This window comes from Poromitra crassiceps (genome assembly GCF_964638095.1).
Source record: "Poromitra crassiceps genome assembly, chromosome: 2".
NCBI classification, from domain to species: Eukaryota; Metazoa; Chordata; class Actinopteri; order Beryciformes; family Melamphaidae; genus Poromitra; species Poromitra crassiceps.
This window is the reverse complement of record NC_139624.1, coordinates 62232940-62248161: the sequence shown is the minus strand read 5'-3', so window position 1 is coordinate 62248161 and position 15222 is coordinate 62232940. Positions and strand designations below refer to the sequence as shown.

Sequence of the window (15222 nt, the reverse complement as noted above, 5' to 3'; positions counted from 1 at the left end):
TCAGGAGGGCTATTGATTCATTAAGCAAGCTGATGGAAGTAACACTAACAAAGTTAGCTTAAAACTTTGGATGGAATTGCAAGAACAGTCAGTGGTTGGCAGAGGGGAGACATCTCCTCCTTGATAAACTAGTTATGTGTCTGTGGTAAACAGGAATGTAAACAGGCACAAGAACAAAGGAGCAAGAAAAGAAAAAGAAAAAGAAAAAAACATACTTCATAAAAATGTTATGAGACGGGGAAGTAGCTTACATTTCCGACGTAAATAGATCTGCCATCTGCTTCCATCTTTTCTTCAATGGACATGATGACGGGGCCGGCTAATATGAGAGACATAAACAAAATACACATATCTGTGTGAGCGACATTATAATAAATCAAAAATAGTCAATACCCTGGTCTCTTAAAGACCCCCTAAAGTCAAAAATCATTTTTTCCTTCATGTTCCTACAACTGGATGTCTGAGCTTCACTGTGCAGAATGTCTGTGCCGAGTTTGACAGTAGAAGACTGTTTCCACAATCATCTTCTGAAAGTGGAAAGTTTCTCAGAGCTGCCTGAAAAGGCCGTTTTCACCAAGCAAGATTCGTGACATCACGAATCTTGGAGCCAATCCCTGTCCAGTATTCAGCAGTTAAAGCCCCAACACATTCTTACTCCCAAGTCGTCATAAGCCACTTCTAAACATCAAGTGTGGAACATGTTCGGCTAGCCAGAGAAGGATATTTTCCGGTTATACCTATATTCTTTGCGCGCGGAGGCGGTGGGGAGGAGAGCCTGAAGAGCAGAATTGGGCACTATACCCAAAACGCGTGCACAGGTCTCCATACACTGCATCCAAAACATGAGATCTCTGTCAAATACACTTTTCTCCACTACTCCATAACGCACGTCTCACTGTAACTCTACTACTGTAACACTACACATTACTGTAACACTACACAACTCACTAAATGCATTCCAACGCATTCAGGCGATAACGTGGGGTGGCAATGTGCCAAAAAAGTGAGCGCTTGCCTTTGTTACATCGCCCAAACCCTCATAAGATTGTGGTGTTTTTACAATGTCAGCGTAGGTAATTATGTATATTCACTTTATTACAACTTCGGCATGGCAATATCTGCTGCTTTACCTTAACACAGTGTGACTGTCACAGTCACAACAGCCAACGAGTCGAGTCCGCTGCACTTACAGGCAGCAGAGCTCCGACAGCCGACGAGCCTCGCTCTGTGCAGGCTTAAGAGAGCACTGAGGTGTCAAGATTTCATCTCTAGCCCTCTGATAGGCTATTGCTCGATGTGTAACCAATCAGATAGCGCTGTGGGCGGGACATTGCTCCAGATCACACAGAGGGAACTACTGTAGGAGAGGCTTCTTCCAGCTGCAGCAGCCGCAAATTAGCGCATTTTTAAATTTAATTATTATATCGTCAAACAGCCAATGAAAATGCCGATACGGATAATCGGCAAAATGCTGAATATCGATGCCGATAATCGAAAATGCCGATAATCGGTCGACCCCTAATGGGGATCAGTCAAATTATGCAATTATGATGCCTGTTTTATCTACTTTTTGGAAGTTTTATTTTTTCCTTTGTTCTTCAACTTGTGTACTGTATATATTCAAGAAAAAATAGCTCTGGCATCAGAATCAGATATCCAAATTCAGGTATCAGAATCTCATCCGAACTGAAGAAAAGTGGATTGTGCATCTCCATTTACTAGTGCAAGCACATCAGCAGATTCAAGACGAGAATTTATTCGGGACTTTGTGGCTGTATTGTTTTTTATTAGGGATGCACATTTTCCGCAAATTCCAAACTCGATCATTGCTAACGTTAACAATCAATCAATCGATTAATTGTAATTAAAAATACAAAATTTTCCAAACCATACCGAATGCGTTTTTTCCTCAATAAAACGTTTATTTATGCAGCAGCAACGTATTGTATATTTCTCACAGCATTGCATAGCATAGCCTACGCTATGAAACACATAAAAACGTGGAGGCATAACTTTTTAAACATGTCAACATTTGCCCAGAATCCCCATCACACCCGCAGGGGCTCACTTACCCACGCAGATTGTGACGCGAGGATACTCCAGGCGAGCCAATTTATCCGAATGAACACTGTTCTACTTGAACAGCATCTTATGACTTGTCTGAAAAGGGCTATAGTGATGTAGCCGAGTGTCCGGGTCCGCCTATTACGGTACTTATACTTCGTTAAAACAATAAACAAGAGTCAGGCTGTAACGTTATAACACGTTTCCATTCATTCTGAGTTAGCTCCTAGCGTTAGCACACATCAGCTCTGGTCAACGACAAAGTCTCTCACTTCCTCACTACGGCAACTCTCGAGGGGACAAACACAGAGCCTCGCATACACGCTGAACACAGTCTGTTACAGTGATATCATTGCGCCCTCTGGAGGATCATTGAAAAATGATTTGAAAACACCATTTAATGCGTTGCTTTTTATGTTTTGTTTTGATCGAGTAATTTTTCTTTGCTTGAGTAAATCCTTAACAAGCAATTAATCGAGTTTCGATTAATTGTGTGCATCCCTATTTTTTATGCATTTCTTTTTGACTCTGTATTGAAGCACTTGATAAAAATAGTGCATACAAGAAGGCATAGTTAATTTCTCTATACAGAATCAGAGAGGAGGTTGGCATGGCGCAGAATTGCGCAACTGCACCTGCACGAAGCACAGGCCAGTTGAGCTGCGTATGTGAGCCCGCGTAGCGGGTGAGGCCGGGCAAGAGCGTGTAGCGCACGAGCTGCGCTGCGCCCGCAAGGCGGGCGAGCTCTCGCGGGGAAACCAACGTGTGACAATATTGTGACTGGAAAACTCGACAATGTTGGACCGGAAGCCCCCGCAACTGTAATAGCGCTGAATGTTGCCGCTGCTTCCACATAGGACCAGCCAACGAGTTCAACAAAGAGGGAACACACACACAGAACAGTGCTGCTGTCTATGTGCTGCCCCTGCGTATGTCGACGGATGGCAGAAATGAGCGAGGACGAAGATGACGACGGTATGCTAGAAAGCACGCTCAATTTCTAGTAGTAATAATAGTAGTGATACTCTATTTTAGCCTGGCACCAGCCCAATACTTAGTCCCAGAGGGAGGGCATCTCTCGCTTTACAGTCTGCTTCAACACAGTCAGCCAGACCGACCCACACACAAACTAACCTGGTGGAGTCAGCCAGACCGACCCACACACAAACTAACCTGGTGGACTCAGCCAGACCGACCAACACACAAACAAACTAACCTGGTGGAGTCAGCCAGACCGACCAACACACAAACAAACTAACCTGGTGGGTAGGGCTGGCACGGATCAGAAAACCCACGGATCGGATCGCGTGACGGATTTTGAGCCACGGATCACGGATTTTTCGGATCAGCAAAAAAATATATAGATCAGATTTTTTCTCTCAAAATTAGATTTTCGATTAGATTTTTTTAATACTATTATAATTCTCTAACCATTTGTTGCCCTGCACAGCTCAAAAAATATTTTTTTCTCATAAGTGACACAATGTATGCTTTTACTCTGAAGGCAGGCAAAACTTCCTGTTTTAGGTGGCACTGCTATGCCTAGGCTGGTTTCACACCCTGTGTACCCACGCCTTGCCTATGCCTTGCCGATTTTATCGAATAGGCGTGAGTTCTATTTTGAAGCCGACAAGGCGCGTGCAGGCAGACTTCTTCTGTCAAGCCATGAAAGAAAAACGCACAATATCCGTCGGAAATGGAAAAGTCAACTGAATTTCAAAATAAAATGGAGTTACTACAACATGTTGAGCAGAGAGACAGAGATATTGACGGGTGGCTATCACGTGGGGCTTTCTCCCCGTCGGCAAACAAATCTTCATGAGAGAGAATAGCGACCGAAGAAGCAAGATGGACAATGTTGTTGTGCCAGGCTGCCAGCACATATTCTTGCAAGATCACCTCTCTAAAATGTCCGACTATAGTCAGACCTGGTTATACATATCCAGCATCAATATAACATTAAATATATCCGATTTATTTTACCTAGAGGCTACCCATGACAATTCTGGACAACACGTGAAAAAATACAGTCGGGAGAGAGGAGAGGCGCTTGTGACTCGGCTCCAGGTTCGGCGTGCAAAAGGCGTGCGGTGTGATCGCAAAAGCGTGTAACAGGTTCACGCCCAGCTCGGCGTAGGCGTGGGTTGAGGCAAGGCAAGGCTTGGGTCGCCGGTGTGAAACCAGCCTAACTTCGTGGCTGTTGCTTGCACCAGTCACATGACACGGGTACAGACCTACAGACCAGACCAGGTCAGTCTGGAAATATAACGTTGATGCTACGTTAAGCTACTCAGTGGCCCCACGTATTGTTTTGTTGTTATGTGTCCTAAGGCAACATTTCACCGTCCGGTGATAATGTGTTTGTGAAACGTGTGCGCGCGCGTGTGTGTGTGTGTGTGTGTGTGTGTGTGTGTGTTGTGGCTCTCGTTATATTGTGCAGCCCGCAACACGCTGATCGCATTCCTGTGCTTTTTCAGAGGTGTTGAAATAAGTTTGTTGTCACGCTGTCTTTAGGAGCCACTAGCCACAGCCTTCAGAGATACTTTACAGCGGCGACAAGGGTTGAGGAAGCTCACTTGTGCTTGCCATGATTATTCCTGTCTGTGTCTGGCTGCGCTGGGCGTTCTCATACACTAACGTTAAACGTTAAATGAAACGAAAGGGGAGGGGGGGGGGGGGGTCCGCGGACCACGACGTTCCGAACCGTGTGCCGAACCGTGGGAGCTGATCCGTACGGGTCACGGATTATCCGTGATCCGTGCCAGCCCTACTGGTGGGGTCAGCCAGACCGACCAACACACAAACAAACTAACCTGGTGGGGTCAGCCAGACTGACCCACACACAAACAAACTAACCTGGTGGGGTCAGCCAGACCGACCCACACACAAACAAACTAACCTGGTGGGGTCAGCCAGACCGACCCACACACAAACAAACTAACCTGGTGGGGTCAGCCAGACCGACCCACACACAAACAAACTAACCTGGTGGGGTCAGCCAGACTGACCCACACACAAACAAACTAACCTGGTGGGGTCAGCCAGACCGACCCACACACAAACAAACTAACCTGGTGGGGTCAGCCAGACCGACCCACACACAAACAAACTAACCTGGTGGGGTCAGCCAGACCGACCCACACACAAACAAACTAACCTGGTGGAGTCAGCCAGACCGACCCACACACAAACAAACTAACCTGGTGGAGTCAGCCAGACCGACCCACACACAAACAAACTAACCTGGTGGGGTCAGCCAGACCGACCCACACACAAACTAACCTGGTGGGGTCAGCCAGACCGACCCACACACAAACTAACCTGGTGGGGTCAGCCAGACCGACCCACACACAAACTTACCTGGTGGGGTCAGCCAGACCGACCCACACACAAACAAACTTAACCTGGTGGGGTCAGCCAGACCGACCCACACACAGACAAACTAACCTGGTGGGGGGCTGAGATTCATCTGTTTCTCCACCTCGTTCTGTAGCTCCTTCAGCTTCTCTGCTTCTTCCTCCATCTCTCTCACCCGGGCTTTGATTGCCTCCAGCTCCTGCAGGACAGACACAAATTCCAATACACAGTTGTCAGTCTACATACATACTAGGACTGAAACGATTCCTCGAGGAACTCGAATAATTCGATTAGAAAAAATTATCGAGGCAAAAATGATTTGCATCGACACGGCATTTAGACCATAGACTGTGTATATTTAGAGTGTTTCGCACGGACGCTTATTACTGTCGCACAACACGCTTCTGTTGTGGAGGGCGATGGCGATGCTGCAAACGGCTGCAAAAATGGAGAAAGAAAGAGAAAATAGTGAAGAAACTGGCCAAGACAGGCCAGAGAAAACGACAGAATCTGTCGAAAAGCAAAAACTCCATGGAGTGTGTCTATTGTAAGACCGTTAGGGCTGCCACAAATTATTATTTTGATAGTCGACTAATCGAGCACATTTTTAAATGTAGTAAGTATAGAGTGCAAACTGCGGAGTAAAATGAGGTTTCCAGTATTCCCGTCAGCAACACGAGCTTAACGTTGCTATGATGACATTACAGCAAGGCCTTTAACGTTAATATCGTTAGCCAATAGCTAACGTTAGCAGCTAAAACTTAACGTTGCGGTTGGCAGTGAGCTAACAAGCTAATTAGCCTTTATCTCCATCATCGTCCGCATTCGCCACAACGTGCTTCCCTTTGAGATGCTCGTGCATCATACTCGTGCTGCCATGATAAGCGAGTTCAGCTTATTTAGCAGATTTTGCACTTCACATTATTATTTTGGGTGAAATGCTCCCACACGTTGGACGTATGAGGACAGCTAGACATTTTTTCTGTGGAGAAAGCACTGGGAGCAAGCTGCAAGCTGCTTGTTTTTCCGGTCACGGTGATGTCACGTTTTCCCCGGATGATCGGTACTGCGCATGTGCATCAAAGACAGGATGGGGACGCCTGGAGGCCAGGCCAGCCAGTGAGGCCATCGCAGGCAGCAGCTTCGGGGAAACAAAACAAACGTTTGAACAAACAAACAAAACAAACATGCGATGACGTCGCATGTTTGACCAAATACGTCGGCGACGATTTTGGTCATCGACGTCATCACGACTAGTCGACTAATCGTGGCAGCCCTAAAGACCGTACTTGCCTAACAGAGCAGAAGACATCCATAAACGGAGTGGACCCAGAACCCGAGACAAGGTAACCAACGTTAAGTTAACGTAGTTAAATCAATATAATTGCTAATCAAGATTAAGGCTAGTGGTAATTAGTGTTAATTTCGTTAACGAAAACTATGACGAAATATGCTCGTCAACGCCCTTTTTTCCCATGACTAAGACGAGACGATGACGAGACGGTACCCACGTGATTAAACACTAACTGTGACGATATCAACATCCAATATCGTTGACAAAAAAAGACGAGACGAAAATGTAGTTCACCAAATAAAAACTGTGCCAAAATCTGTCTTTTTTTTCGTTGACGAAAAAGGAGGAGACGAAAAATTTTAACGTTAATCGTTAATCTGTTTCCTGTGCTGCGCACACCAGTGTCAATAAGGAAACGTTGCTGCCAATCATCACAGCTGCACGCAGTCAGGACAGAGGAGGACTCGTCACCTGTTTTAGCTTGTTTTTAATGGTCTCGATTTTAACCTACTTGTTTTAGCACTCGATATGCTTGGGGGGAAGAAACGGCTGGATATCTGGGTTTATTTCCGTTACAATGACGCAGAGAAAAAAACCGAATGCGTTGCTGTATCACATGGGGAGCCGTGTGGCCATAAAATAGCAGGGAAAAACACTACAAACTTGAAGAGACACATCAAGTGTTACCACAAAGAGATTGAGGTAAGCCAACTAACGTTACTAATGTGGTGGTTTTGCACGTAGGCTGTGTTTTATACTATTAACGTAGTGAAGGAGCTTAAAATGAGCAGCGAAGGCAACGTAGCATTCAGTATTGGGCTAGCGTTAGCATCTCTCAACAGCGGGGCCGGGCTTTCTTAGTGACAAAAGGCCCAGCCAGCAAGCTAACAAGCTAAAGTTAGCTAGCTTAACTTGTATCAATGCTACACTGTGCAGTTGGTGTTTCTATCGGGTGGGGGTTGCCGTTGCCTAAAGATGTTTAGAACTGTGTGAGAGCGAGGGAGAGAGAAAAGCGTGTGTGTGTGTGTGTGTGTAACACTATTTTACAGACTCCTACATTTTCTCTCTCCCTCGCTCTCACACACCGTTCTAAACATCTTAATTTGAAGAATAATTAAAAGACAGCAATGATTTACTTATGTATAATGCTTAGTGCAATACTTGATTTTCTTGATGTTGCATCTGTCCTGTCCTGACATTTTATTTATTCCTGTCCCAGCTTTCAGATAAACCCCCGGTATACCAGCCACCCAAGAAAGAGCAGAGGCCAGCTATCGCTGGGGCTTTGCTATCCCACAACCTACAAACCAGACTCACAAGAACAACGTTCCAAAGAAGAGGCGATAGCTCAGTGGATAGGTCGCACAGCCCTCCCTCCACGGACAGTGGAGGATGAGGATTTTGTCATGATGATCCAAAAAATAGATACAAGGCTCACAGTGCCAAAAGAAAATGACAAACCTTGTGGACAAAATGTACAGTACCTGGCTGAAAAGGAAAAATTCAAAACACAGACTGTCCATGGCACACAAAATAACTATTAGTTTAGATATATGGACTAAAAAGGGGCTCACAGCATCCATGATTATTTTCTATATTGTACCTTTTATACAGATGCCATGCCTACCTAGACAGCAATGTGTGCGTGTGTGTACACACTACAGTATCATGGATTGTTGAATCATGTTGGTTCAAAAATAAATCTGCACATCACATTTTCCATGTCCAGTGGTCTTAACACGTTCACTGCCAATGACGAGTTGACTCGTCAAACACAATCCAACCGTTCACTGCCAATGACGAGTTGACTCGTCAAAAAATATATATATATTTTTTTGACGGTGCTACGTGGATCAATGCCCCCCACGTCTCCTATAAAAATATTGGAAGTATTGAATTAGTATAATCTATTTTACCGACCAACTAAGTGGCGACAGTGCTCTCCCGACAGAGAGAAAGGCAACCAAAAACAGCCGCGGGAGAAAGCCATTCTCAAGGAAATGGCTTGGCGATTTTACAGTCATCAGTCACCAGACTCGCCCGAGAGCGGCCGCGCCAGCAGAGCAGCACACCGAGAGCGGAGAGCGGTGCTGGCGTGGGGGATTGCAAATTTGCATAATAGATTATGGGTGAAACACACTTTGAAACACCCGCAGAAAGGCCAGAATCGCACGCATTCCGAAAACCCAGAAACGAACGAGCCTCATTCTCATACTGTAGGCGAAAACGCTTTCACGCTGCTGCACACGGGCGGGTGGGTTCCAAAAATAGACTGGGTGGGCAGCATAAAGCCTAGAATCGCACAAAGCTTCATCAAAGCTCTCAACCGAAAATCCAAGAAACGATTGAGTCCTATCCACAGTCCACACTCGCCACACTCGCCGACGAGGGCCCGCCAGAGAGGGAGGCTGCTCACTGCTCAGACAGGCAGGAGAAACTGGCTTGTGACAAACGCCACCAGACACGCCCACGGAGGGAGGAGTTTAAGGGAGAGGGTGTTCAGAACTATATTGTTCAGATGTCTGATCTCTCACTGATGCCAAAAATAAATGGTTAAAGTGACTGTTCTGCCTGTTTGATTGAATTTCACAAAACTGCGATTATCTCAGCTTCCTGTCTCAGACACTGAAACCATGCTGTACTCAACGGCTAATATCTACATAACTACTAACTCTACAAACTAACTCTTTTAGACAGAGAAAGCACACATTCTATTAGTACTTTTGTGAACTTCGTGTTCACAAAGTCCAAGCAGAAAATTATCCTCGGCTCTTGTAAAATGAGCCAGAATCCTCAAAAAACGGCTTGGCAGAAGCTACCTACAGTAAAAAAAAAATGGCTGGCAGTGAATGTGTTAATCATTCAAAATGTTTTTATCAGAAGGATAAGATAAAATATTGGTTTTGGTAGACTAAAATAGTTTGACTAAGATACGACTAAAATGTTAACAGTTTTTGTTGACTAAAACTAGACTAAGATAGTTATTGTTTTCTTGGACTAAGATAAGACTAAAATGCTCAGACTTTTAGTCGACTAAAGTTGACTAAATAAAAACAGAATGAGGTTGACTAAATGTGATAAAAACTGACTATGACATTTTGAAACTGGACTAAGACTAAGACTAAATTCAAAGATTGCTGCCAAAATTAACACTAGTGGTAATGCTGGCTAGTTGATAAATATTACGGCTAGTTGTTGCTTTCACGCAGTGTTTTTTGATGTGGCCTGTTGTGAGGAGAAATACTAAGCACAACCTCACCTGGCGTTAGCGGCGGCTAACATTAGCTCAACATCAGCTGACAGGGCTCGACGTTAACTTTTAAATGTGGTTGCCGGAGGGGCAACCTGGCAAGAGCTTTTGGTTGCCCGAATAAAAATATGGTTGCCCAATTTTAGTCGCCTTATATTTTGAGTAATTAAGATACTATGCAGTCATAAGCCGGCTTAATAATGACGATGTGACAGAAAAGTAAGTATAATAGTCTATAGTATATAGATAGGCCTATTCAGTGTGCGCACCGGGTGTAGTAGTAGTAATAATGATAATAATAATAATAATAATAAATTTGTGTCATTTCGTTTTCTAAACAACTCTTATTTTTTGTTTTTATAATGCATTTGCACTGAACGGATTTAACTAATATTTGTGAACTTTCATTTTCATATATTTTTTAACAGTTATTGTTCATATTGTGCTTAATTTATTAATTAAAATCGTTATTGATAATGAAGTAGCCTACCCTCCTCATGTTCATTCAGGGATACTATGATGACAGTGGTTTGGGGCCCCCACTCTGATGTTGCATAGGGCCCCAAAAGGCCCAGAAGCGGCCCTGCAATCCCTCTCTCTCTCACCCTGTATGACAGGCTGACAGGCCAGGGATGCAAATCATTCCTCAGCACATATATGCGGTGGTAAAACGTTTTTGAAGGATGTCCTGGTCGAGGTGTATGTTGTAGGCTTGTTGTAGGCTACATGCTTTGCAGTATAGCGTTATGCTGGAATTATGCTTGAAGTTTGGGCTGTCGCACGGAAATGAGAGACACTGAATCTTGACGAGGAAACGTGTGGAGCTTTTATACACTGTGTGGGTTTCTGCTCGCGGAAGTGAGCGGGAGTCTTGAAAACTCCACTTTGTCCGCTCAGCCGCGTCCACGTAGTTACACAATTCGGGGTGTGCACGGCGAGGCGAAAGCCGTCTGCACAGGAGCCTTGTGGAGGGGCGAGTCTGCTGATTTGACTCACTTTTCCGTGCGGACACTCGCCGATGCGGGAAGCAAATGAGACCTAAGCGCTTGTTGTAGGCTACATGCTTTGCAGTATAGCATTCGTTTTCCGTCCCGTTCAAAGACGCACGTGTATTTCACCTCAATGACAATTTCCTCGTCCTTTGTTTCTGTGCGGGGCTGCGGGCGGACGCGGTTCTTCTTGCGTCTTGCAGCCGCTGTGATTGTGTGCGAGCAGCCCCACCTGTCCGAGTCAGTACTCGTTAAACACACCGCACGTGCAGCATGCATCACGTAGGTTCCGACTGGTAATTAGTAACATCGTTCCGATTGTAACAGCAATAAAATGTCACATATATGTCACTCACAACAAGTATTAAAACATTTATTTGGTGTATATTTTGCTGTTTGCTGCTGTACATATTTTGTTGCATGTTAAATCGTGGTTGCCCCTGGGGCAACCAAAGACCAAGAAATGGTTGCCCCATGTTTTTTTTGGTTGCCCGGGGCAACCGGGCAGCCGTTAATGTCGAGCCCTGGCTGATTATCAGTGCTGTGCAACAAGCAAGGGCTAGGTATGGTTATTTCCAATAGCGTTACATGACGCGGTATAATAGGTTCACACACACACACACACACACAAAGAAATAGCTGAGAAATAGGGATGGGGCCGATCCGATCCAATATCGGTAGCCGATATTGGCACTACGGTAATTCACGGATCGGGGAAAAAATTGTTTAATAAAATGTTTTCCAGTTATTCCTAGGCTGCAAACCTGTTTTAACATGCAAATCGGAGAGGTTTCTGATGAGAATAAAGTAACGTTACGTTACGTTGTCAGATTTGTCATCCCCATGGCAAAGCCTTCGCGCCTCGGCCATGAGAGGCGAAGAGCACTGCTGCACGGCTGTGCGCGGCCCAGAGCTTGCGGCTCGTGCATGTGCATACCAGAGGGGAGGCGGCCATCAGCGCCTGACTGGCCGGGAGAGAGTGCTTCCAAGTCGGACTGATAATATAAACAACATAATTTGATCTTATCCAGGTAAGATATTAATAAAGTAATGACACATTCAGCGGGAAACTAACTATAATTACCTTTTTTGTTTGGTCAATTACCTGCAGCTGCACGATGCACGCATTCACGTGACGTGCACGCACCCAAAGCAGCCAAAAGGAAACACACGCCAGCATGTCCTCCTCATAGAGAGCCGCAGTAACAAGTCCGGAAATCATCGATGCTAACAGCCCTGGTTCTTCACAGTTTTCGCCTATGGGAGTTTTGAATGGGTTGTTGGCGCGATGCTTCTAATAATCTCTCTGGGCAATGCTGGCTTAATCAAACGCGAACCAGTGTTTAGTAATATCATCTTCACACACGAGGACCACTTTTACGAGTTTTGAAGCTTTTACGTGCCGTTAAAAGGGCGACTAGCTAGCAAACGGCTAAATGGGACTACACTGTTGAGTCGATGGGGATATACAGGTGCAGCTCAAAGAATTAGAATATCGTGAAAAAGTGCAATATTTTTTGTCACTCATTTCAGAAAGTGAAACTCATATATTATACAGATTAATTACACAGAGTGAAATATTTCAAGCCTTTATTTCTTGTAATTTTGATGATTATGGCCTACATATAATGAAAACCCTAAATCAGTGTCTCAGAAAAGTAGAATATTGTGAAAAAGTGTGAAAAAGTTCAAAATTGGAAACTCATGGTGTCACACCCTAATCAGCTAATTTACTCAAACCACCTGCAAAGGTTTCCTGACCCTTTAAATGGTCAGTCTGGTCCAGTAGGCTACACAATCATGGGGAAGACTGCTGACTTGACAGTTGTCCAGAAGACAGTCATTGAAGCCACAAAAGGTCATTGCTAAAGAAGCTGGTTGTTCACAGAGTGCTGTATCCAAGCATATTCATAGAAAGTTGAGTGGAAGGAAAAAGTGTGGTAGGAAAAGGTGCACAAGTAACAGGGATAACCGCAGCCTTGAGAGGATCGTCAGGCAAAATCCATTGAAGAATGTGGGGGAGCATCACAAGGAGTGGACTGAGACTCGAGTCAGCGCATCAAGAGCCACTACGCACAGACCAATCCAGGACATGGGCTACGAATGTCGCATTCCTCGTGTCAAGCCACTCCTGAACCAGAGACAACGTCAGAAGCGTCTTACCTGGGCTAAGGAGAAAAAGAACTGGACTGTTGCTCAGTGGTCCAAAGTCCTCTTTTCTTTTTGGAAATCAAGGTCCCAGAGTCTGGAGGAAGAGTGGAGAGGCACACAATCCACGTTGCTTGAAGTCCAGTGTGAAGTTTCCACAGTCAGTGACGATTTGGGGTGCCATGTCATCTGCTGGTGTTGGTCCACTGTGTTTTCTGAAGTCCACAGTCAACGCAGCCATCTACCAGGACATTTTAGAGCACTTCATGCTTCCTTCTGCTGACAAGCTTTATGGAGATGCTGATTTCATTTTCCAGCAGGACTTGGCACCTGCCCACACTGCCAAAAGTACCAAAAGCTGGTTCAATGACCATGGCATTACTGTGCTTGATTGGCCAGCAAACTCGCCTGACCTGAACCCCATCGAGAATCTATGGGGTTTGTCAAGAGGAAGATGAAAGACACCAGACCCAACAATGCAGATGACCTGAAGGCCGCTATCAAAGCAACCTGGGCTTCCATCACACCTCAGCAGTGCCACAGGCTGATCGCCTCCATGCCACGCCGCATTGATGCAGTCATTCATGCAAAAGGAGGCCCAACCAAGTATTGAGTGCATGGAAATGAACTTTTTATTTTTTTGATTTATTGATGTAATATTCTAATTTTCTGAGACACTGATTTAGGGTTTTCATTATATGTAGGCCATAATCATCAAAATTACAAGAAATAAAGGCTTGAAATATTTCACTCTATGTGTAATTAATCTGTATAATATAGAGTTTCACTTTCTGAAATGAGTGACAAAAAATATTGCACTTTTTCACGATATTCTAATTCTTTGAGCTGCACCTGTATACGTCAATAACGTCACCATTTCAAGGACGAACACGGAAATTATCTTTCCCTCACCTGGTTCAGCCCCGTTCAGCCCGGGGTAATCAGTGCACACATCAACAACAGTCCAGGTTGACGTGCTGACGTGGAAGCCTATGCGACAGTGTGTAGTTCTGGATTAGCTTAGCATGAGCTTTTTACCTCTAGGGCTCGCAGTTACGCTTCAAAACTCATGAAAGTGGTCCTCATGTGTGAAGATTATCCCGCTGAACCTTGGTTCGCGTTTGATTAAACTTGCGTTGCCCACAGACATTATTTGAAGCATCGCGCCAAAAACCCATTCAAAAATCCCATAGACAGAAACAGTGAAGAACCAGGAAGTTCGGGACTTCCGCATTCAGCCTACAAAAATACGTCATCCCTGCGGCTCTCTATTGTGGAAATTTTACAGTTTGTCACACATGCAAGTTGATAATAAGCCGCGGAGGGGCAGGGTATGTTGCAGAGTCCCGCTCGGCTGGAATCCACTCCAGTCGCTCGCTTCACCTCACCGGCCCCTCTCTCTCCCCGGCCACAGCGCAACACAGCCGCCTTGGCAAAGTGAAGGTAGGCCTACTATCGAGCCCTGTGTCCAGGTTACATTCCCCGACCAGCTGCAGTCCACATCACCGCTGCCTGCTGCAGATCAGCTGCTGCTGCTATCTGTCAGTCACGTTGTAACGTGGATACAGGAGAGGACTATTTGTTTCGTATTGCGAATAGAACGACGAACATAATAAAACGCATCAGACCAGTGTGCAAGATTTTCTGTGCGTGATGATTTTTTTCCGGATGGAGGATTAAAAAAAACAGACTCTGTGGGCTCTATCGTTGCATCGGCCTATGAACTGCGCCCAACGCTAGACGCAGCCCAGAGTAGTGGGCGTGGACCAGCGCACTCGATATTTTGGTATCGGCGCTACACGCAGCCTTAAGCATTACAACCACGCCTTTTAAGCGTAAAATTATGCACAGCCTGCTCATTGGAGAAGTGCAGTAAACCAGTCCCCAGCTTGCCTTTTAAGCTCCAATTCCACGGAGCAATCCAGTCCGGTCAAAGGCAAGCGCTCTGCTCCCCCCCTCCCTTTCATCCCCAAGCGCTCTGCTCCCCCCCTCCCTTTCATCCCCCTGTCTGTCTCTATATATAGGCTATTATTCCATATTATTATGCTTCTCAAACCAATCTAACTGCAGTTTAAATACTGCAAGCATGTAAATACGCTACACTATAGCAAGATCAAAGT

At 45.2% G+C, this 15222-nt stretch overlaps 1 protein-coding gene across 3 annotated transcripts in view; it reads right to left on the bottom strand.

Moving 5' to 3' along the window:
• pabpn1 (poly(A) binding protein, nuclear 1) overlaps positions 1–15222 on the bottom strand; it is a 43180-nt gene that overhangs the window by 19775 nt on the left and 8183 nt on the right. For all 3 annotated transcript variants that reach the window (XM_083657587.1, XM_083657588.1, XM_083657589.1), the window contains exons 2-3: positions 5512–5620; positions 252–319 (exon numbers count right to left, since the gene is read on the bottom strand). In XM_083657587.1, coding sequence (XP_083513713.1) covers positions 252–319; positions 5512–5620 — 177 coding nt within the window. The remainder of the gene's footprint in view (positions 1–251; positions 320–5511; positions 5621–15222) is intronic.